Here is a 22,122-nt window from a genome sequence, read left to right as displayed (position 1 = left end):
GGTAGAGGGGTAGAATAATAAGACGAAGCGCGTTTCTTCCGCTGATCCGTTCCTGTGGCTGCTGCTTGCTGCTAGTCACAAAATGAGACACTCGTGCCGTATGTCGCCTTTCACCTTCATGGCACAGGCGCTGACCCAACTACGCCATGGTTGTATAGATCGAGAATAATTCAGTGCCACAAGCATAACAGCGTTCTTTTTCTCGAAACCGGTTATCCCATTTGGATATGGTGTCTGATAATTGTATAAACTGGCCCTCTCTGTCGATCATGTACGGGGGAAGTATTATACGGCCCCTCCGTGGTCACCATCAACGATCTGTTCGTTCGTCTGTTTACCTCCTGCCACCGGCATCGTCCCCGATATCCCGCTCGACCATCTCGATGGCGCCCAGGCTGGGGAACCGCTTACTGAAGTCCTGCATATAGTCGTCCTTCTCCTGGGGGGTCATGTCGATCAGGTCCGTCGACGAGACGTTAGGACGCGGTTTGCTGGGCGATTTGCGACCGCTGCTGCCCGTGGGCAACTTATTGAGGTGCGAGGGCTTCGGCGGCGCGCTGGGTTTCGTATGCGTGGGGACCAGAGGCCGGGCAGGGGCGGCCGACGACGACGCGGGGCTTTCCGAGCCAGCAGTGCCGGTCGGCTGCCGCCGCGCCATGGCGTCGGAAGAGCTCGTGGCAGGCTTCGCCGGTGGCCCTGCCCGTCCACCCGTCGTGCTGATGTTCGCGGGCTTTGGTGGGAGGTCCGGGTGCGTTTTGTCGCGAGCCGCCGCTTGTTGGGTGTCGGTGAACCGACCGTACCCTTCGGCAGTTCGTTGGGGCGGCGCGACCTTCTGGCTCTCTTCGAGGAGGTTCTGGACCCTGTTCTGGATGCTTACGGCGCGCGATACACCGCCAATGCTCTTGGGTAGCGGTGCTGAGGCCGCACCGCTCCCACCCATCTCACGAGCTGCCATCCGCTGCCGATACTCGGCTGCGGCCGCTTCCACTCGCCTCTCTTCCTCCGCCAGCGCTTGAGCCTCGAGGTCCCGGCGCTGTTCCGGTGTGAGCTCTTCCTGGTCACCCAGCATACGGCCATCGTCACTTCGGCCATCGGTAGCTTCAGAGCCTGCAATTGGGGTGAGCGGCATGTTCAAGTCGTGTTGCTCCGCGTCCCTTAAAGGAGACGGTGTACGAGCAGGCTGGAAAGACGAGTCCTTCGCTTCGAAGCGCTTGAACGCATCGCCAAACTTCCCGGCAAAGATATTCTTGCCTGATAGAGACCCAAGACTCGAGTTTCGCTTCCCGTGCTTGCTGGCCTTGTCTTTCTTTCTGTTATCTGCCTCCTCCATGGAGCGTAAGAAATCCACATTTGACTCGATGGTAGCATCATCTTGAGGCTCCAAAGATGGGGACGCCTTGTTCTCAAATTGCATGGACGGCAAACCAGGGGACCGCATCGGCTTCGGGGCGGTTTCTTTTTCGCGCAGGTAGTCCAAGTTGGATTCCAAGTATGTGCTCGCTGGCCTTGGCCGACCCACCAACGAGTTCGTCTTAGAGAGAGGCTCCATAAAGTCGGCACTGGGACGCCCTCCTTCAAGTGAAGGCCTGGAAGAGGAGGGTTGTCTTCCATGCAGCGCGGGCGATTGGAATGAATGTATCCTCTGTGCTGCAATGGGCCGCGAGGATTGGCCTGTGTCTGCCCGCAGTTGACTGGGAGTTCCCTGCCTTGGTACACTAGACGACCTGGCATCGTCGGAAGATGGGAATCGGTAGATTGGGGGATACTCCCTCGTAGGCAGATCGAGTTGCGGCGGGGTACTGGTCATCGTCCCTGTTGAGACGTATCCCATATTTGGCCGAGAAGAAGGAGATTGGGTGGCTGGTAACGGAGGAGAAGCGATTGCTTGGAGTTCAGGATTGTTGTTGATGATGGCCGAGGCACGGCTCATTTGCCCGGCCGGCTTGGGAGGAGCCGCGGCAGGTTTGTTCGAAGACCCACGAGGCGACGATGTTCTGTCCAGTTCGTTTGCAGCAGCCATGGATTTCACACGGCTTTGCGTGGCTCCCGAGCTAGCCGGAACAGCCGCAGGCTTAGCAAAAGCGTCGTCTGCCAGCTTCTGCGCCACTTGTTGCTCGAATCCCTTGGGCCCGGCAGGTGATGTTGGGCTGTCGAAGTCGAACTTCGATCCTTGGTCGTGCAAAAGCGAGAATTGGTCGAGCGAGGGAACCTAGCCGCTACCTCGTCCACATCCGCCGGCTTGGCTGCAGCTGTATTTGCATCAAGCGCGGCAAACGGATCGCCACTGGTCACCCGCAACGGGGAAGGGCTTGGCTTCGCAGCCGGTTGTGGTGGGGGCTGATTTGTGGCAGCCGGCAGTCTACCACGCCGCATTGGTGCGACCTCCGGTATTACTTGCTGTTGTTGTGGGGGTGGAGAGAAAACAGCGCCAACGACAGGAGTATGTTTTCCTCCTGGGTCTGGCAGGGGCCCATTTGGTTTACTTGACTCTGCTTGTGGGCGTGTAGCATATATCTGCATATGGTAAGCGCATGCTGTATGAGAAGGTTTGCGTTATACGTACATCTGGTATGTGAATCTCGCGGCCCTGCATACGGAGGCCCTCCTTCAAAACTTGGTATACGTTTGGTCTGGCTTGCTGGTGCTCGCGCAACATGGAAGCTATGGCGTATTAGTGACTTGGCCAGTATAGTCATGAGGCGGGCGTGTTACCAATAAGGTGCTTCAGTCTATCAGAAAAGACGGGGTAGCTAGGGAATTTGAAGCTGGCGTTTAATATAGCGAGCTGCCCTTGGTCCTCGAAGGGGGTCGTATAGTAGCAGAGCTTGTAGAGCAGGACGCCAAGAGCCCATATATCGGATTTCTCGTCTATCGGCTGTTTCCGATAGACGTCTATCATCTCCGGACTGCGGTATTGTAATGTTGTGTGCCTTTGGACGTCTTCGTCCATGAGTCGGCACTCGACGACGGTCTGCGGCGCAGGCTTCGGGTTCGCTGCCGAGCCGAAATCGCAAAGCTTGAATTTCCGCCTTTGGCCGACCATGGTGATGAGCACGTTCTCGACCTTCAGGTCGCGATGCAACAGCGGCGGCTTCAGGTAGTGCATGCAGGCGACACCCTCGGTAACGTCGGTGAATATGTTCAAAATCTCGGGCTCGGTCAGGCGGTGCTGGAGTCGGGTATTCATGAAGTCGATCAGGCCTCCGCCGTCGCAGAACTCCATTAGCAGAAACACTTCGTAGCCGCCCCCTTTCATCTCGGACGCATGCGAATCGATGTAGGTGACGATCGGACGGTGGCCCTTGAGGCGCTTCATGGTTTCGACCTCGGTCCGCATGCCGCGCAGAGTATCCCGATCCGGCACGGCAACTCTCTTCAGCACGGCGAGATCGGTGCCGTCCACCGGCCGCGGGAGCTTGACCAAGTACACATGTGCAAACCCGCCCTCGGACAGGTACTTTTGTATCACGACCCGGTGTTCGCCGACCTGGATCTTGGTGCCGGGGCTGAAGGTGCCATGAGGTGCAGCTGGTGCTTGCATCGCTACGGGGGCGCCATATGCGGCGTGCTGTTGTTGGCCATGACGGGGAGCGGCCATGGGCGCCGCGTTTCCGTATGATGCCATGACTGCTGGCCCCTTTTTCGGATCGCTTCGTTATCGGTTCGTGTCCGTTGCGCGGTTCGAAACTCCCAGCGGCAGCAGGAAGTTTGCGGTGCTAAGACGTGGCAGTGTCGAGTGTTGCTCAGCGTCGCTGGGGAATGTAGGAGCTGGCCCCAGGTGTTGGCAGCAAGCACAGGGGGGGAGAGTGGGTGCGTGGGTGGGTGAGGAGGGAGAGATTGGGGACGATTGGCCTGCGAATCACGGCATTGAAAGTGGTTTCGAACTCGGACGGTTGATTACATCGAATGCGGCATCATTGATGTGAGGGAGGGGGAAAAAAGCACAGGAAAGCTGAAGACGAAGGCGCATGCAAAAGATGCTTGGTCGTCAAGGTTACCGACTTGGACTCGGACTTGGTTGGTAACAGGCCGTGGCAGTGGGATTGCAGTATGGTTAATGCTGCCTGCGTACCAGGCAATCAACATGCTTGTACCTTGTCCGCCTGAATGCCTCTTGGGCTGGCGAAGTGCTGAGGCCTGGCCTGGCTCATTATCCGAAGGGGGGGGTCCAGCGCCCAGCAGCCCAGCGGGGGGCCTCTACAGGGCTGTCAGCAGCTGGCCGCCACTGATAAGATAAGCATCAGTGCTTAAACTAACATTAAACCCGACTCCTGACCGACTTCTCCTGACTCCTGAAGAGGGTCCGCGGGAGGGGCAGAGGGGTCCAGGTCTGCCCAAGGGGCCTATACAGAGGCGCGATCAATCAAACCGATGGGACAGCATGGCTTCTACTGCCGATTCTCTGCTGACTTGGCCGACCAGCTGGTTGTCCATCGTTTGGCGATGGCGGAGCAGCAGGCAGATCTTCCAATCTCAACCTTCTCAATGGAGAGAGCAAACTGAGATGACGTCAAATGGTTCAATCAATTCCACGTCGAAATTGCACCCGATGGATGGTACCTCGCTCAGCCTTCTGCCAATCAACCAAAAATAATCAGGCCCTTCTACTCCGTATTCCACTTTCCTTGGTCATTGCAAGGTATACATTCGTCACGTGATATCCCTGTGCAAATCCAGGGGTCCAAAGCAAAATGCCACTTGCTGCAGAGTAGCAACAGAATATTCGGGTTTCTTGCTCTATGTTGCTCTTCCTGAGGCAGTAACGAGACGTACGCGAACTTTCGTCGGATGTTCCACCACGTGTCTGGCTGTATTGAATTGGAGCAAACCCGCTTCCTACTACTTCATCCAAAATGTTGCCTACCATGACGACGGCAATCCCAGGCAGCAGCCACATTGCGATATAGGCAGCAGCCACCACCCTGGACCTTGCATGGGAGAAGACACGCGAGCTCCAATAGCCGAATTGAGTCTCTTCGAAGGGGACTTCGGGACTCTCGTCTTGGCGAAAACAAGACCAACCGCTTCGTATGCTGCGGATTGAGTGCGCCGTCGGATTGGGGCCTTGTGGGCGCATAAGCGTCACAATTCAGTGCCTCATTCTGAGCCTTGGTATTCGATAGTATCTGTTCTTGTTACCCGAGCAGTCGACGCTGACATTTGCAATCCAAGTAAGGCACCGACGCTTAGAGTATAGCATGATTACCGGAAGAGTATATAGTAGATATAGGAGAGGAAAGCACAGACATGATAGGGCAAGTTCGAAAATTGTAGTATGAACTATGCTTATAAAAAAATGGTATCAAAAGTATCTAGTCTATGCGACCCGCTCGACATTATACAGAGCCCCTCGCCTCGAGGGTAACATCATCATGTGTGAAGAATTAGGTTGGTTTGTGCACCCTCACACATGTCCATATATCGTCTCTCGTAAAACCCCAAAACTCCGACTAAACAGCAACAAGCCTCCTCCTAAAACAAGGCGTGGAAGACGCGGGAGTACCAGGGTCCCTTGCGCATCTCCTCCTGCTCATCAATATCCTCGGGGTTGAGCAGGCGGGCGCCGGCCATGAGATCCATGTCCTGGACCTTGACGTACAGGGACCAGTCTCCAGACTTGATCTTCCAGCCAAGGGTGAGGACCAAGACCAGGGGAAGAGCCAGGTACGCCTGCATGAAGTCCTCGACGTTGGGAGTGGCAGTGGGGCTCGGCTGTAATCGTATGTGTTAGTTAGGCTGTTCAAAAAGATACCAATGAGGGAGAGCGAGGTTTACTTACGTAGAGGGCGTTGTAGAAAGTGGCAAGCAGGCAGAGGATGTTCAGGCTCAGGCCGATGTAGCTGCCATAGATGCCGAAGGGGGGTCGGTACGGGATCTGCTTCAGGCTGAAGCCTTGGGACTGCCACGCGTGCTCGAAGCGAATGTGGGTGGCGCAAATGGATCCCCAGACAAAGAAGAACGACAGACCGGTGAGCGAAAGCAGCCAGTTGAAGATGGTCATGCCCTCAGCGGCCAGGCCGATATAGGCAAGGAAACCAAAGCAGATCTGGAGAGCAACACAGTACAGAGGGCGGCCGGCCTTGTCAACATAGGAGAAGAAACCGGGGGCCATCTTTCGGGTAGCCATAGCCTGAATGGTACGGGTAGAGCCGAAGGTGCAAGAGTTGGCGACGCTAATAACGGACACGGTGATGACCGCGTTGAAGATGGAGGGCAGTACTTTGATGCCGGCATCCTGGATGGCCAAGACGAAGGGCGAGGCCTTGGAGTTGGCACCATGGGAGTTGAGAAGACGGTCGTCGGTGGAGGGCAGGATCAGACCGAGGACGAAGAGGTTGACGACGTAGAAGAGGAAGATACGGAAGAAGACTTGCTTGGCGGCGCGAGGGATGGCCTTGCGGGGGTTCTCGGACTCGGCAGCGGCCAGACCGACAAGCTCAGTGCCACCGAAAGCGAAGGCGGCAACGACGAAGACGGCACAGAAGCCGTTGAAGCCGTTGTGGAAAGCACCGGGATCGTGCCAGTACTTGACGCCGATGTAGCCCTGCTCACCGACACCACCGCAATTGATGATGATTCCGAGGATGATGAAACCGACACAGGCGCAGATCTTGATCATGGAGAGAACGAACTCGACTTCGCCGTATCCCTTGATGCCAAAGACCTGGATGACAGTGAGAGCGACCAAGAAGACAGTGACCCAGACACCCATGCTGATAGAATCGTTCCAGAATTTGATGGTGATACTCGCAGCGATGAGTTCGAAGGGCAGGACAGTAAGCCAAGCGATAGCGTAGTCCCAGCCCATAGCGAAGCCCCAGGCAGGGTCGAGGAAGCGAACGACATAGGAATAGAAAGCACCGTTGACAGGGTAGAGGACAGACAGTTCAGCCAAAGCTTGCATGGTGAACAGCAACATGATACCGACGATCATGTAACCGATAATCTGGTAACCGACTGGTCAGTTGAAGTCAGGGAATGTTTAAGGGGCGGCGTAACATACCAAGGCGGCGGGACCACCCTTGCTGAGAGCACCACCGGAACCAATGAAGAGACCAGCACCGATAGCACCGCCGATGGCGATCATCTGCATGTGGCGACCCTTGAGATCTTTCTTCAGAGCCTCGGACTTGACAACGCCGACCTCTTCATCGCGGACCTCATGAGTGGAGTGGTTGTAGGCGCTCGGGCCGGAGCCCTTCGTCTCATTCTTGTCGTAGTCGGACATTGTGACTGTCGCTCAACCTGAGAGTGGCTGTTGAGAATTGAGAGTAGATGAGGATGATGAGCTGATGTGAACCAACGGGGGAATGCTCTCGACTATATACTGCTGCGGAAGGGCAACTGGATGTGCGGTTATACACTCCATACTCACTACTTACTTAGTAGCGCATGGGGTAAGTACAGTAACAGGTGGCCTGGACCAGAGCAAACGATGTACTCAAGGCTCAGGGACACTCACACACACGATCCAACGTGGCGATACAACGCTGATTGGATGGTCAGCATTGGGTATAATCTCATAGACTAGTCAGTCATATTGCCGGACACTTGGGTCTATCCAGACTGGGCAGAATAATCTCAAGCTAAGGGCTGGGGTAGTCTCAGATAACAGCCCCTGTCTGCTGGAGCTGGCAGTCGAGACCACAAGCGAGGACTGGGGCGGGTGGATTCGAAAGCCAGCCGCCGCACGCACGTAGTATAGTAGTAGACCTAACGACCGAGCGAGATAGGTAGCATTCCGGTCAGTTACACATGAGCCCTTGCTCTGTTGGATTCCCTTATAATGCTACTTGTAATGTTGCGTCATGACTGGCAATAACAAGAAGACCAGCCGTTCTTCAAGCCCCCTGGAGAGAGCATGCAGTCAGTCCAAGCCCAGCCATCGTTGTCACGCCCGTGCTTGCTTCTGCCGGAAGGCAAAGTTTGACAAGCTTCTGCTGATGGATTCGCTCAAGATTCCGGATCAGGCAATAGCACCGCCAGCATGGTCGTCTGGGAGGAATATAGTGTAGATGGGGCAGATTTCCCCAGGACGTCTGATTGGGGGTTGCCTCCTCTCTCCTCCGGGTCCGAGACCTCAACAGTCACTGGCTTCGGTCAAATTCTTCCCCATACTAACCGGATGCCTCCTAGTGTGCTGATAAGCTTCATTGGCACTAGGGGAAGACAGTTACCCTTTCGAGATTCGACTTTGCGCCTCTCTGGCAGAGTCGGTTGGACTTTGATAGTTTCATCGGAACTTTACGTTGAAGACGGGCCTCCGGACGACCTATTCCATTACCGTCAGAAACTCATGTCTGCCGGCAAGTGCCAAGCTCCCAATGCAATGTGCAGGATTGCGAAGAGTATCCGTCGGGAGTGTGGTTGAAGTCAGTCTGGAGCGGAGAGCCAGGGTGCCAGATCGGTCGTCTTTGGGGGGGGGGGGCGGTGGATACCTGCAAGATCCAGGCTTTCTGCTCCAGACTGTCGGTAGAGGGGTACGTGTTCTAGACCTCCATCTCAGATTTGGAACGCTCCGAAAGTGGTGCTTGCCAGAATAGTCGACACGCGACTGCCAGTTTAAGCTCAATTGGCCTAAAGTGCCTTCCTCCTCCAGGCCACTACATCCGAACTTCGCTCGCTTGAGTCTTGGAGGCTTCCCAATTTCCAAAACAACGTGGTCGTTACAGGTGCGCCATTGTCTAGCTAGTGCAAGCCTCAACTTCGGGATCCGGATATCGCAACCACTTTCCAAGATCAGGTAGCATATCTACGGCTGACTTAGCATGCACGAAATCAGGAGAAACGCCACCACTGCAGACAGGTGAGACGTTATCATGATGGATTCGACTATAATGACATAGCGCGGCAAGCACACGCCATCACTCAATCAACCCGGAGCACACTGTTCCTGGACTTCCAATGCTCAACATCCAAGCCCTCCTACCTACACCTCTACCGCGCGGAGCATTTGTTTGAATTGGCGTGGCTAGGTACTCTTATCTGTTCTGCTGCCTTCTTTGACCACATTTCCAGAAGGCTTCCTCGCTCATCTGGGATGTCAATTGGCGCCGACTATTGCCTAGCCTGCCGTCGAAATACCGATGTCGCAACACTGCCATCCATCTACATATCCAAACCCGCATGAAGCTGAATCCCTAGCGGCACGAACCGAGGGCGGTCAATTCAACTTGCTGTTGGCTTACAGTACCCCAGCTTCGGGCTGGCAGGAACAAGCTTCCGGGCGCCATCAGCTTGTCCATACTCTGGAGACAAGCCCGGCTCGTGACCAGTTTCCATGGACGCTCGTCGACCAACAGCGCCGCTACGTGACAGAATCCCCTCTTACCTGGTTTCCATTACATGAGAATATATTCCCCAGAATCTCGGACTGGACTTTCCAAGATGGATCCAGATCCCTCAACTACTACTACGCTTGCTACTGTCGCGCGGCGTAAGGAGTGGGCTGACAGCACAGCCAATGGGACGCTACGAGTCACAACCCTAGCAACGAAGCCTGTTTTTGGTGCGCAATAATAACGCCGAGTCATTGCCCCCTCAGTGGCCCAGCCCAGTGCTGTCGGCCCCTCGACGTCTGCTCTGGATGCGTGCGAATCGCCCGCACCGGACGGTAAGGTCGTGCGGTTCCTTATCTTCGATCCGGCGCGACCGAGACGGCATCAATAAAGGAATACCGACAATTGCATAGCTTGAAAGAACGTTCGAACGCCTTCTTCCACGTGTGCTTTATCTCCGCAACTACGTCAAATCTCTACGTTGCTTACTCGAGGCTTTAGGAGACGATACTACTACCAGACAAAGCTGAGCCCTGTTCCCCGTCACCATGCGAGCAAACTCCGCTTGGGGACGGCCCTCCACCCCAGGTCCATGGCGTTGGGATCTCAAGTGGGTGATTAAGGGCCACGGGCCAGGGACTGTCTGCGACACCCAAGCCAGATGCCCTTTCCTTTGCCACGAACCACTTGGATTTCACCTCATTACGCTCAACCGTTCGATGTATACGTCACGTTATCTGCGGCTAGCCATAGAAGAAGGGGTAACCCAGCCGGCTATGTTGGGAGAAGCCGCCCGCGCATCGTAAGCGCCAAATTAATCTGCCTGGACCATTTCCCCAGACTCGAGTGCTGCTTGCCACACCCAAGGCACTTTGGGAGCGGTCGCGTCACTCTGTCCACGAACAGCTGAAACTGCTTGCACTATCCATTCAGCTATGAACGCTTGTCCCGTCTGGGTGGGTTCTGCTGATAAGGAGGCCAGGAACAGCCCACAAGATATGGAAGGGCGATTTCACAATGCTCGCCCTGGCTCTTTATGCTAGTCGATGTGTAGTAAGTTACTATGCATGCTACTATTTACTGTTCTACCTACTTCGCAACTGGCGTTCATCCGAAAACGTAATTTAAACACACCGAACTTGCGATCCTTCACATGATGACCTAATGCCGCTGCTCATTTTACTTGGTAGTTACCTATTCTGGCAACAGCCAGACCCCTGCGACTATGTGAGTTAATGGACTGGCATCATGGATGATATCTGATAGCGGTGATAACGAACATTTATACTACCACTACGATATGAACGGGAACACTTGGTGGCGTTGCATTGTATGATAATCAGTATGTCGGTATAGACGAGGGAAGACGGGTCCATTACTGGCATATGTCTACCACCACACACAAGACAACCAACATGATGGTGGTGCTGTTGATCTTCTGTCATTAGACATGTCCCTGAACCCTTAACCTCGGAACAAGCCATCATGCCCAGGATGGAGTATGCATGGTTACATTGAAGAGGGCGGAGGAGAGAAGAGAATACGACTATAGCAAGCATCGTCCCTCGGCCTCCTCATTGACTGCCTCCAACCCTACCTCCCTTTACGTACAAATTACAAACATAATAGACGTTCGTTTCCCTCTTTCAAACTTCCACGAACCGAACCCCCTCAACACTCTCCGGGCACTGTCGCGGAATCTTCAATTGCTGTGCTGCCGCTGCCACCGCCTTCGTACCCTCACCATGACGACGACGACTGTACTCGTATAGGGCCAACCACACCGCATCCGCATTGACCGCCTCGAGCGCCTCGCGCGCGCCCACAACGGCCATGGATGACGAAGGAGATACCAGGCTGTCGATGAGCAGGTCGAGGATCTGTTCGAAGATGGTATCCTCGATGCGCACGAACGAGACGAGGGCGACGAGCATTTCTTGGACGGCGGTCCAGATCTGGGCGACTTGCGTATACCCACTGACGCCTGATGTGGAGGACATGACAGTAGAGGGGACAATGGTAGAAGAGGCAGCAGGGCTGCTAGGATCCTTGGTGCCGCCTGACTCGCGCAGGTTGAAGAGGGACGAAGAAGAGTTGTTGTTGTTACCCAGCTCGTCAGTTGCCATTGTCCGAAAGGGGACTTTGATATTTGCGCCCGCCGCTGCAGGTCCCGAACCCCCCGAATGAAGAGTTCTTGGAGCCTCCGCTGGCTTTACGATTGTGGTTCTGGTAGTTGGTCTTGCTCTTCGCGCACCACTTGCCCAGCCCATCCCACCACTCCGTCTTGACGCGCGAGCTGAGGAAGTCGCCCGCGCTGCCGAAGAGCGCCGCGAGCGCGCGACAGGCCGCTGTGACGACGAACGGCTCGCTGTCGTAGAGGCGCGCCAATAGCACGGGCCAGATGGCGTTGACGAGGGGCAGGAACACGTCCTCCTCGGGCGACAGCGCGGGGCAGACGATGGCGAGGAGGTCCAGCAGCGATTTACGTAGCGCGGGTGTGGGTGAGGTCAGGTAGTGCTGCGTCAGGTCGGTGATGCGGGTGAGTAGAGTAAAGGTTGGTGTCTTGGGTAGGGGCTTTTTCTCGACTTCCTGGCTCGGCTCTTCGTCCGAGTCTTCACCGTCTTCTCCTTCCTTTCTGTCATCCGCCTCAGACTCCTTCCAGGGTTTCTTGGGATGGTGTATCTCGAGTTGTTCCGAGTCGTCGCCCGCATCTCGTCTCCTTTTCCGCGCTTGACGCCGGTCTAGGAACTGTTCGACTTCCCGAAGCGCTGGTGGCTCCGGTCGTCTCTTGCGATGGTCCAACTTTGGCCTTGACTCGTCCTCCAATAGTAGGATGTTTGACCTGGAGCCTTGAACAACAATCTCGGCAAGTACGCTGAACAGGTTCTCGACGAACAGTGGATATCCGTGGTAATTATCGAGAGCAGCAAAGACAGAGTCGACAACGTCACCCAGGAAAGGTACCAACTTGGGTCCGGTAAGGTTGATCATCATCTTCAGCACCTGTGTCGAGGCTGGAGAGATGTCGAAAGTATTTAGCCGTAGCGAGATGGAGTTCAGCATATAATCCACATTGTCAATGACCAGATCTGCGACATTGGGGTAGCCACATGCGGTGGCTATGTTGTTCAGGGCAATGACTGCGTGTTCTCTCAGCTGAGGTACGGCGGACCCCATGAAAGTTGCGATGGGGTATAGAACGTCTATCAATTCTGGCCTGAAGTCTTGTCTCATCCGCGAAGCTGCAAGAGTCGTGGTCTCCAGGGCCAGTGCTTGAACTCTCCAATCGGTTTCGTCCCCTTCATCTGTGTCGCTAAGGATGGAGACTGAGAATGAATACAGCTCTTGAAGCAATTGCTCGTGGTCATCCCCAGAGCCACCACCCATAGCACTGAAATCCAAGAACTCATCAATGTCGGAGCTCTGAGCCAGGCCCGATCGTACAAGCTCTAGGGACAGCCAGTAAGATGCAACTTGACTGTTGCCACTGGACTCGCGTACATAGTCTATCATCTCTCGAGCAAGCTGCGAATGGCTTACAAACGAACCACTCGCCAGAACCAGTTTCATCAAAGCTTCTCTCGTGTCCTTCTGCGTGGTTTGAGTTAAGAGCGTTGGGCGGAACGTAAGTTTGGATTCCGATGTAGCGAGTTCATTTGAGGCGTGTGTAAGGTCAGTCGAGGACACTTCTGTGAGTTGGCCGGTAGACTTTCCCAGGGCAAGGAGCTCAATGACACTATCCCGTAATGAGGAAGCCAACGTGATGCTGAGTGTAGATGAATCAATCCGGAGGTCGTTCATAAAGCGTTGTCCTTTCAGAAGGTTCTGAATTGCCTGCCGCTTCACTTCTTCATCGCTAGCCTGCATGAGGCGAGGAAGACTTGTGACCCAATTGTATACAATAGTCTTCACGGTGTCCATGAGCTCGGGATAGATGCCCACAAGATCAGACAAGCTCGTGTTCAGTCCAGTGCTGATTAGTGATTTGTTTTCCTCATCAGAGGCGAGCACCATTGCGGACTCTACGAGGATATAGGTGCAGTTAGTCAACGACTCGTGGCACTCATCCAAAAGTGCAACGCAGAACCGCTCCAGGGCCTCCTGGACGTCAGAGAACTTGTGATTCCTCAGCTTGAGCACGTTTGACAGTGCAAGTTTGATCTGGTCAGCAGTGGCTCTCAACCAAGCTGAAGTGAGGACTTTTCCTTCGGATTGTACATCCTCAGTCTCCTCGTTAGACGGCTTCTTGAGCAGTGCTCTAATCTTGACGTCCCCCAGGACACCGATCAGTACCGATTTCAAGACACCGATGCCTTTGACCAGCACCTTCCTCGACGTCTTGAGGGCCGTAGGCGGTGTCAGTAGCCGGGTCAAAGACGAGACTGTCCCAGGTAAGAATGTTGCGAGTGCTGCGGCATCCCTAATCGACGCACACATGGCATCGGCGCAAAGCAGGGCTTCAAGCTGAATATCGGCTGTGTTTCCATCGGTGCTCATGCCCAAAATGACGGTGATAGTGTGACCCAACGACGGCAAGGCATCAGTTTCTGTAAGGGATGCAGCGCCTAGAGCCGTTGCGCCCGTAGCCTTGATGGTCTCTTTTAGGGCACCTAAAGTCTCCAGTTTGGTCTCTTCCGGGATATCCTGTTTCCGCTCCTTCCCTGGAACACCACCGACAATGAAAGTGAAGAGAATAAGGAGCTGCCGCGACAGCTCAGTAGAGATTTTGCTCTTCCACCCATACTTGACGAGTATCCGCAGGCATTTGATGGTGACTTCTGTGAGGCGAACGGGGTAGTCCTGTTGGTTCCGCAGGATGTTGGAGAGCGGGAAGAAAACGTATTCTGCTATCTTCTCATCCAGGACGGTCGGGTCCTTGGCGACCTGCCGATCCAAGACTGATGATAAATCTCGGGTTACATCCAAGAGTTCTTTGGCACTCCCCCTTTTGTCCGTGGCGCGCACAGCGAGGTTGTTGATTTTGATGCATCGTGGTTTGAGCTGCCCAAAGGGTTAGCGGGATGGAATCTTTCAGCTGCTTGCTGCGCTGCACACACACCTCTTGGAAGAACTCGGTCCTATTGTCTGATGCGTCGGCAGCCATTGAATGAAAATGGCATTTTGTGTCCGTCTTCTGATTCAATAAATGGAATGCCTTGGACAGGGGACTGCGTCGATCTTGAAGTCAAACGAGTCAATGGAATACTTATTAAGATTGGTCGGCGACAGATGCAACCTTCAGAAGGCATGCACGCCCAATAAGAGAAGGTGCTGGATGTTCCCCACACATGGGGTGCATCAGCAAACTGTTCAGCAAGAAGGGGACGACCGCGACGCGCCCCCAGCCAGCAGTCTCATTTTGACTTGAAATACGTCTTTTATTTGATTTGACGTTCTTCTTGTTTCGAATTTTCCCATACTTTTTTTACTTTGAGTGAAGTGAAGATCGCGGCTGGCCAGCTTGGGATACGCAGAAGCTACAGATGCTACCAAAGCTAGCTAAATACCAAAGCTTCAATGGCGTCATCTAATCCCTTCTCCACGATTGTGCATCCCTACCCGACTAAGGAGTCTCCCAATCGAAATGCCTGTGCTTACGAGACCGGCCTCTCATCAGCTCGCAACGCATTTGTCTTCGTCGGGGGCTAGGTGATGGCCCGCATACGGTGCCCTACGCCCGGGCAATCGCCCGAGAGCTCGAGAAACACAGCAGGCTGAGCTACTCGGTCTTCGAACCCAAGACGAGGAGCGCATTTACCGGGTGGAAGTTCTCGTGCTTGGCGAACGATGTGGCCGACATATCAGAGTTTGTCAGGTACTTACGCGGGCTGGGGAAGTCGAAAATCATTCTCATGGGTCACTCTACCGGGTGCCAGGTGCGTGCTTCTGTTGCGGCCACATTATTCCATGTATTATTTATTAATAGATAATATAGGGTTTGATGGAATACGCTGCGACGTCAAGTGATCCTGTGGATGGCTTCATCCTCCAGGCTCCTGTCTCGGACCGTGAAGCTTCCTTGGTAGGGAAGGGTATCGACGAGGAGAAGAAGCTTGACGAGATAGTCAACATCGCAAAGGACATGATCTTGTCCGGAAAGGGGGATCACCCCATGTCGCACGACCACCTGTCCAATGACTACAATAGACCAATGTCCGCGCGACGGTTCTACGATCTCCACGCCAAGGAGTAAGTTATTCCCTGAAATGTCTTCCACGGCGGCTTCGCCCTCGTTAGTCATCAGCCTGATGCTCATCTTGTCAAATCTAGTGGCAACGACAACTATTTCGGCTCGGATATCTCCAACGAGGTCGTCAGCGGATACTGGAAGAAATTCGATAAGCCACTGCTGATCCTACACTCTGGTATGGATCGGTACATGGAGCCTTCGCTGGATAAGATGGCCCAAATAGATGGTTGGGAAGCGATGTGCAACCCAGGGATTGTTAGCGACTTGTCGGGAGTTATACCGGGAGCAGGCCACAGTGTCCGCCAGCCGAAGGGTGAGGAGTGGTTAGTGAATACGGTAGTTAACTTTCTGGAATCAACGGCAGCCGCACCGAGCAGTAGCCTATGAGTAGTAAACTTGAATGTTGGGAAGTTGGCTTGCCTACAATGGCACCAGATATCTACGGGGACTCAGTGTCACATAAGTTATAATGAGAAGGCAATGTTTGAATGTAAACCCCTGAGAGACTAAGTTTTAATCAAAATTAAGCACATCTTGCGAGCGGCCTGTGTTCATGCTTTATATCCATTAAGCCCCTTAACCACACCGAACGCGCCACCTTTCTTGCCAAACATGTCCCTAACATCCGTGACGAGTTCTTTCGGCCTCTCATACGCAGCGAAATGCCCCCCACTCTCATGCTCCCGCTCGAAGACCACCTCACCCTGCGTCCGCACCCACGTGCTCGGCAGCACCACGAGGTCCTGCGGGAAATGACTGAACCCCAACTTGACCCCCGGCGTGTACGACTTCATCTTCTCGTGGGTCATGCCGCCGGCCTCGGCATCGACGTGCTGCGTCTCGTAGTAGATCCGGACGCTGGCCGCGGGACCCGCGGTGCTGAACCAGTAGATCGAAACCCACGTGCAGACCTCGTCGTCGGTCCAGGGGTACGCGTCCGTCCAGTCGTGCAGCTTTTCGTAGATCCATGCCAGCAGCGCCACGGGGCTGTCGGCGAGGGCGTACCCCAGCGTCTGGGGTTTCGTCGACTGCTCCAGGTTGTAGCCCCGGCCTTCCTTGCCGAACCAGGCACTGCGTGCCTCGCCTTCCTTCTCCCGCTTGGTGTAGGGCGTCACGGCGTGCTGGAGCGCCAGGCGCGGATTAGAAAGGAAGCTGGGCGGGTCGGCGCTGTCCATGTTGAGGTGCGTGGCTTTGCAATGTTGCGGGTAGAGATGGGCCAGGGCCCGGCTGATGTGCCTTCCCCAGTCGCCTGTGAAATTGTAAGTAAATAAGTCTTACATGAAATAACACTCCTGGCCAACAATACTGACCTCCTTGTGTGACATATTCGTTATAACCGAGTTTCAGCATCAACTTGTTCATCGTCTCGGCATACTGCTCCATCGCGAACCCGCGCTTCTTCGTCCCCTCCGAGAACCCGAAATTCGGCAACGACGGCGCCACGACATGGAACGCCGGCGCCTCCACGCCATCGCCATCACTCAGCGGGTCCAGAATCTTGCTCACTTCGAGAAAGTGCCCGGGCCAGCCATGGATGAACAGGAGCGGGATGGCCCCCTTGACCGGGCTGGGCCGGTGCACGAAGTGAATCTCGAGCGGCTCGAAGCCGCCGTCGCACTGGATGGGCGTGGTGAACTGCGTGAGCGCCTTGTTCAGCTCGCGCTCGACGCCCGGCCAGTCGAACCGGTGGTGCCAGTGCTTGGCCAGCCGCTGCACGTCCCCGAGGGGCGCGCCCAGGTCCCAGCCGGCCTCGTCGAGCTCGTCGGGGAAGGTGGCGAGGGCGAGGCGCTGCTTCAGGTCGTCGAGGCGGGCGCTCGGGACGGCGATATGGTAGGGTTTGATATCCGACATCTTCACTTTGGGACACTACAAGGATGATATGTGGTGTGGTTGTTGAATACTTGGGAATCAGATATTCGGTATTATTTTAAGTGTACAACAAACAAAATCATTTGAGGTCCGTATTCCCCTCAAGGAGAAGCGACGCCGCACATATATATATATATATACATGCTCGTCGAGTGGCAATCTCATAGAGCGTAATCTAGCGTGCTTGTATGCATGGTGTGTCGCCAATGACGTGACACAGGGCGCATTTGACAAGACATGATAGCAACGCCGCCACGGAATATCTAATCCCGATAGGCAAGGCAGGCAGGCAGGCAGGCAGGCAGGCAGGCAGGCAGGCAGGGGAGCGCCCATCGCTTGACATCTGCACCCATCTCTTGGCATGCATCTCCAGACTTTGATGATTAGTCAACGGGGAGATAGATCTTTGATAAATCACCATCGCCGGAAGGAATATCCAGACTTTTGGTAAATGAGGGCATGGTTGCTATGATATCATCCTGTCTGCGGGGTGTTAAATCAGGGGTAGGGGAAATTCGAAAATGGATCGCAATTCGGGTTGAACCAAATAAGTGATCATCAATCGTTTCGCATTCAATCTTCGAGGAATTCATCAAGATCCTAGAGGCTACTAGTGAACCGAATGGGTTGGAAGTAGTACATATCAATGCTTGAGATGCCGGGACCGATGTCCCCTGACATACGGGAGCGCCCCCCGTTTGGCCCGGGTGGTCCTATGCTCTTACTCCTGGCTTTTGAATGTCAAGACGGACTGACGGACTCCCGACTCCTCATCATATGGTAGAATCGCGACCTACTTTAGATAATAATGTCCAAGTCGTTCTCCCATGCAAAGACACCGATTGGCTTTCCAGTCTACATCAATAACATCGTGGTCGCTCGTTGTGGGTAGCAATCGATCGCATATGCCAAGACCAACTACCGAAAATGCCGACTATTTCCAGAGTCTATTGGCCAAAGTATTGGTGTTGGCCCAAGAACCCGATGGAAGGCACCATTCTAGCTGCTAGCCTCTCAAAGGATGGAATCATGTTTTCCTGGAACCGCCGCTGAACTTTACCACATCTTTTGGCCCATACGAGGGTCGTGTGACACATAGCAACGTCAGAGCGCCATCTTGGAGTAAACAAAGAGCAGCTGTTTTCCCTCGCGGAGGGTGTGGTTGAATTGAAACGCCATCCCGTCACCAAGCCCGGTTGGTGGTGGTTTCTATTTTGTGATGCATGTAGGTATGATGTCAACCCGAATATCATTGTTTGGAACCGAGCAGGGCTACTTTTTCTTGACCGTTTGTTGCGGCTTATTGGCGAAGAGGAGGTGTAGCCTGTAGGAGGTGAGGGGTCTCTCTCTTCAGAAGAAATACTAGGCCGTAGAAGGGAAAATAGGCAGCTTCCGGCAGAGTTCCCCGCCCCGGCAGCGCTGTGGGAAAAAACGCAGCTAGAAGGCCAGAAGCACTAGTAAAAGCGCAGAAAGCCCGCGGGCTCGACGGGCTAGTGGTCGCTAAACAGCTCTGGGCCCGCCCCACCAGCACGAGGTGAAACCCTGGTTGGTCGATCGGGACGTGATGTAAACAAAAGACTGCCCAGCTCGCTGCTAGCTGCTCATCAAATAACCCCCAACTCAACTCAGACCCTGTGGACTCCATCACATCGCACTTTTCCCACACCATCATCCTCTTTCCCCTAACCTAGCAATTATACGTCCCTCTGCCTTATCGTCTCCCATCGCCGCATCGCATGGGCCATTGACTGGCAACAAGGTCTCGAAGAGGATATCACGAATCGTCATCCCATCAACCACAACCACAACAGCAACTACGACTTCTAGTATTCACTGAAAATACATACACCTCAGCACCGCTACTCAACTCAACAATCCACGATGGCACGCACCCGTCGCTCTGCGCGACTCGCAAGCGCTTCCTCGGTAAGTTGTTTCACAATTCACTGACCCTGCACATGCAGATCGCTGCGGTTGCTGCTGCTACCAAGCGGCATCAACACGCGCTCTGACGGGTTGCGAGCACCTCGCTGACGCTTGCGCTTTGATTCAGAATGCCGACCGAGCATCCGCGACGCCTCGGCTGGGCTCCGTTGTCGAGGCAGAGGAGGAGACCGTCCAACCTCCTACCAAGAATCTAGACACGATCAAGTCGTCGCCACCTAAGCCCACCACCCCGTCGCACTCGACTCCCGTCAAGCTGCCCATGTCCGAGATGCATCCCAGCAAAGTCCACCAGACCATGGCTCCCCCTCATCTGGCCTTCGACACGGCTTTGTCGATATCAACCCCGACCAAAAGGCTGCTGGCGGACAGGCGACCCCGTCCAAGACCCCCATGTCTTCTGGTTTTACCTTCCGCGTTTCCCGCCCCAGTATCGCCGGTGGTGAGCAGGATTCTGGGCTTGGCCCTGAGGCCAAGCGCATGATGGATGAGCTGCGCGAGGAGGCATCAAAAATCAAGGCCGAACTTGCTGCCAAGCGTGACCAAGAGCGCGAAGAGGAGGCCGCCGATGGTCGCAAGTTCGCCAAAGCGAAGGGTAAGGCTGGCCGATACAGCGATGTCCACATGGCCGAGTTCAAGAAAATGGACTCCATTGAAAACCACCACTCGACATTCCGTTACACCCCTGGCCGTGCCACTCCGGGCAAGAGTCTCAAGCGAACCCAATCCAAGGCAAATCTCGACGAGCCCGAGTCATCGTCGTCGGCGACACGGAAAGCACCGGTCTCTGCAAAGCGTGTCGCCAAACCGGCGGAAAAGCACCGTCAGCCCGAAGAGGCGGTCGAAGCTCCGGTCAAGCGGGTTCGACAACGCAAGGAGGACGACGCCTCCAGCCAGCGACCTATCTCTCGCGATGGCAGTTCCATCCCTGCCCCTAAGACCGTTGGTGGCGAATCGATTCGCAAAGCGATTCCTCGCTCCCAATCATTCGCTAATCTGCAGACGCCTACTAAGGCTTCAGCTGCCCGCACTGCTTTGCCAAAGACACCCACCGTCTCTATGATCAAGTCGCCCAGCAAAACCGATATCCGATCTTTGGTTAAATCTCCTAGTAAACCGGAGCTGTCATCGGCTTTGGCTCACTCTCCCAGCAAGGACAGCTTGGCACGATCCAACAATAAGAAGGCTCTGGGAGGCGGAGGCCTTACCAAGTCGGTCACAATTAGCAGTCTTCCCGCTCCGCAAGCTATCCCCAAACTGGTCCAGACGCCGGGTCGATTTGATAGAGTCAAGTCGATCCTCAAGAGACAGTTCAGCTCTTCGAACCCCAAGAGCAGTCTTCCTCAGCTTGCCGCTGCTGCACCCAAAACCCCTGGCCGCACGGAGAAGGCTCTGCCAGCGGTTCGCATGACCACGCCCGCCCGCCAATACGACAGACACGTTGAGTTTACCCCAGACACGAAGCAAGCTGCTGCGACCCAGAACTCGCCTTCCCCCATCAAGTCCATTCTTCCCCGACCCAAGTCAGTATCGAAGCCGCCTGCGGTCCAGTTCCCTTCTCTGAATGCTGTGATGAGCGCCAAGAAGTCCGGCAGTGCTGCCGTGTCGTATCCTGACCTTTCGGCCTACAAAGAAGCCGAGAGCTCCGAGAATGAGGAGGAAGCGAGCCTGCACGAGGCACTCCCAGAGTCTCAACCTGGCACTTTCACATTCCGCAGCGACCACACCATTCGCTTTGGTAGCACCTCGCCCAATGGTTTTGGAGGTTCGGCTGGCCAGTCTACTCTGCGACAAGTGCGTGCTTCTTTTGCGCCTGGTGCAAGCATGCCGGGCGGTTTCCCCGATGAGAGCGAGTCTTCTCCTCGTAAGGCGAATAAGGAGAACGCCGATCCTGAGCTGATTGCGGGTATCCCTCACGGCATGTCCAACAAGAAGCGATCGCGCGCGATGTGGGATGATGAAGAAGTCAAGACGGGCGTTCCGCACGGTATCTCGAATAAGAAACGACACCGAGCGAGTTCAGATGCCGAAGAGGAGGAGGAGGATGAAGGCGTCCAGCGTGGCGCCAAGAAGCTGCGCAAAAACCCACCCTCGGTGACGGCCCCCAGATTTACTTGCTCCTCGCCCATGAAGAAGCCCTCCGGATTCCTGGGCACGCCCAGTCCTCAGAAGAAGACGGGCATCAGCCTGAGCCGATTGAACATGCTGGCCCGACCCAAGATTCGCAAATAGGCGCGTTCGTTCGTTCGTTGCTTGTTTGGGAATTTGCTCACGACTACATGATGACTGTTACGACTTTCCTGGTGTCACGGATATCGGCTGCATTTAGAATGGCCCCGGCATTGCTTTGCGGCAAGACGAAGCAGATTTGCATGCGCGGTTTCCACGGCACGACTACTTCTCCTTTCCCTCGCTGTCCTGGTGCTTTGGCATGGCTGTCATGTTGGCATCAGTCGGTCTGGCCAAACAAACAGAAGAAAAAAAAGAGAAAAGGCATAGGATGTTGTCGAGACTGCATAACCTGTCAGCAGGAGTCTTTCCTTCACTCTCCTTAGCATAAGTCAGCATCGTGGGGAACTTGTATGGCATCTCATTGTACTATTAGAGAAACGGAGTTTGTTTCCTTTTCCTAGCCGGCTTGGTTGGATTTTCGGAGTTTTTGTCGGAGTATCAGGCGTTTTTTGTTGCTGGCTGTTGCACATAGTCCGGCTCACAGCGGTCCGAGGACGGAACCTAGGCTAAGGGTAGATAAAGACGTTCATAGGATGGTGAATCTGTTTATTGTTCAAAATGCTTGTCAGCTCTCTGCCTTCGTGTTTGCAGCATGCCTAGCGTGTTGCT

At 54.7% G+C, this 22,122-nt stretch overlaps 6 protein-coding genes across 6 annotated transcripts; 2 read left to right on the top strand and 4 right to left on the bottom strand.

Moving 5' to 3' along the window:
* Nucleotides 1-334: 334 nt before the first annotated feature.
* PG986_008336 (Serine/threonine-protein kinase) lies at nucleotides 335-3,625 on the bottom strand (the record flags this gene model as incomplete). The annotated part of the gene is made up of 4 exons (XM_066844558.1): nucleotides 335-2,147; nucleotides 2,210-2,514; nucleotides 2,564-2,661; nucleotides 2,713-3,625. The coding sequence occupies 4 exons, from the start codon at nucleotides 3,623-3,625 to the stop codon at nucleotides 335-337; spliced, it is 3,129 nt and encodes a 1,042-aa protein (XP_066700670.1).
* A 1,847-nt stretch (nucleotides 3,626-5,472) lies between these two features.
* On the bottom strand, nucleotides 5,473-7,228 carry PG986_008335 (amino-acid permease; the record flags this gene model as incomplete). The annotated part of the gene is made up of 3 exons (XM_066844557.1): nucleotides 5,473-5,712; nucleotides 5,780-6,946; nucleotides 7,004-7,228. The coding sequence occupies 3 exons, from the start codon at nucleotides 7,226-7,228 to the stop codon at nucleotides 5,473-5,475; spliced, it is 1,632 nt and encodes a 543-aa protein (XP_066700669.1).
* Nucleotides 7,229-10,211: 2,983 nt separating this feature from the next.
* Nucleotides 10,212-14,382, bottom strand: PG986_008334 (uncharacterized protein; the record flags this gene model as incomplete). Its single annotated transcript, XM_066844556.1, has 4 exons — nucleotides 10,212-10,317; nucleotides 10,941-11,439; nucleotides 11,495-14,279; nucleotides 14,338-14,382. The coding sequence occupies 4 exons, from the start codon at nucleotides 14,380-14,382 to the stop codon at nucleotides 10,212-10,214; spliced, it is 3,435 nt and encodes a 1,144-aa protein (XP_066700668.1).
* Nucleotides 14,383-14,795: 413 nt separating this feature from the next.
* Nucleotides 14,796-15,855, top strand: PG986_008333 (uncharacterized protein; the record flags this gene model as incomplete). Its single annotated transcript, XM_066844555.1, is given in 4 exon segments — nucleotides 14,796-14,868; nucleotides 14,880-15,154; nucleotides 15,214-15,467; nucleotides 15,549-15,855. 4 exon segments carry the CDS (start codon nucleotides 14,796-14,798, stop codon nucleotides 15,853-15,855), a joined length of 909 nt encoding a protein of 302 aa, XP_066700667.1.
* A 164-nt stretch (nucleotides 15,856-16,019) lies between these two features.
* On the bottom strand, nucleotides 16,020-17,319 carry PG986_008332 (microsomal epoxide hydrolase; the record flags this gene model as incomplete). Its single annotated transcript, XM_066844554.1, has 2 exons — nucleotides 16,020-16,717; nucleotides 16,779-17,319. The coding sequence occupies 2 exons, from the start codon at nucleotides 17,317-17,319 to the stop codon at nucleotides 16,020-16,022; spliced, it is 1,239 nt and encodes a 412-aa protein (XP_066700666.1).
* A 1,899-nt stretch (nucleotides 17,320-19,218) lies between these two features.
* On the top strand, nucleotides 19,219-21,513 carry PG986_008331 (uncharacterized protein; the record flags this gene model as incomplete). The annotated part of the gene is made up of 3 exons (XM_066844553.1): nucleotides 19,219-19,263; nucleotides 19,391-19,567; nucleotides 19,639-21,513. The coding sequence occupies 3 exons, from the start codon at nucleotides 19,219-19,221 to the stop codon at nucleotides 21,511-21,513; spliced, it is 2,097 nt and encodes a 698-aa protein (XP_066700665.1).
* Nucleotides 21,514-22,122: the final 609 nt, after the last annotated feature.

The sequence above is a fragment of the Apiospora aurea genome, assembly GCF_038362705.1.
Source record: "Apiospora aurea strain CBS 24483 chromosome Unknown utg000005l_segment0_segment0, whole genome shotgun sequence".
Taxonomy (NCBI): domain Eukaryota; kingdom Fungi; phylum Ascomycota; class Sordariomycetes; order Amphisphaeriales; family Apiosporaceae; genus Apiospora; species Apiospora aurea.
The sequence above is the reverse complement of the archived record's forward strand: the minus strand, read 5'-3'. Positions and strand labels throughout refer to the sequence as shown.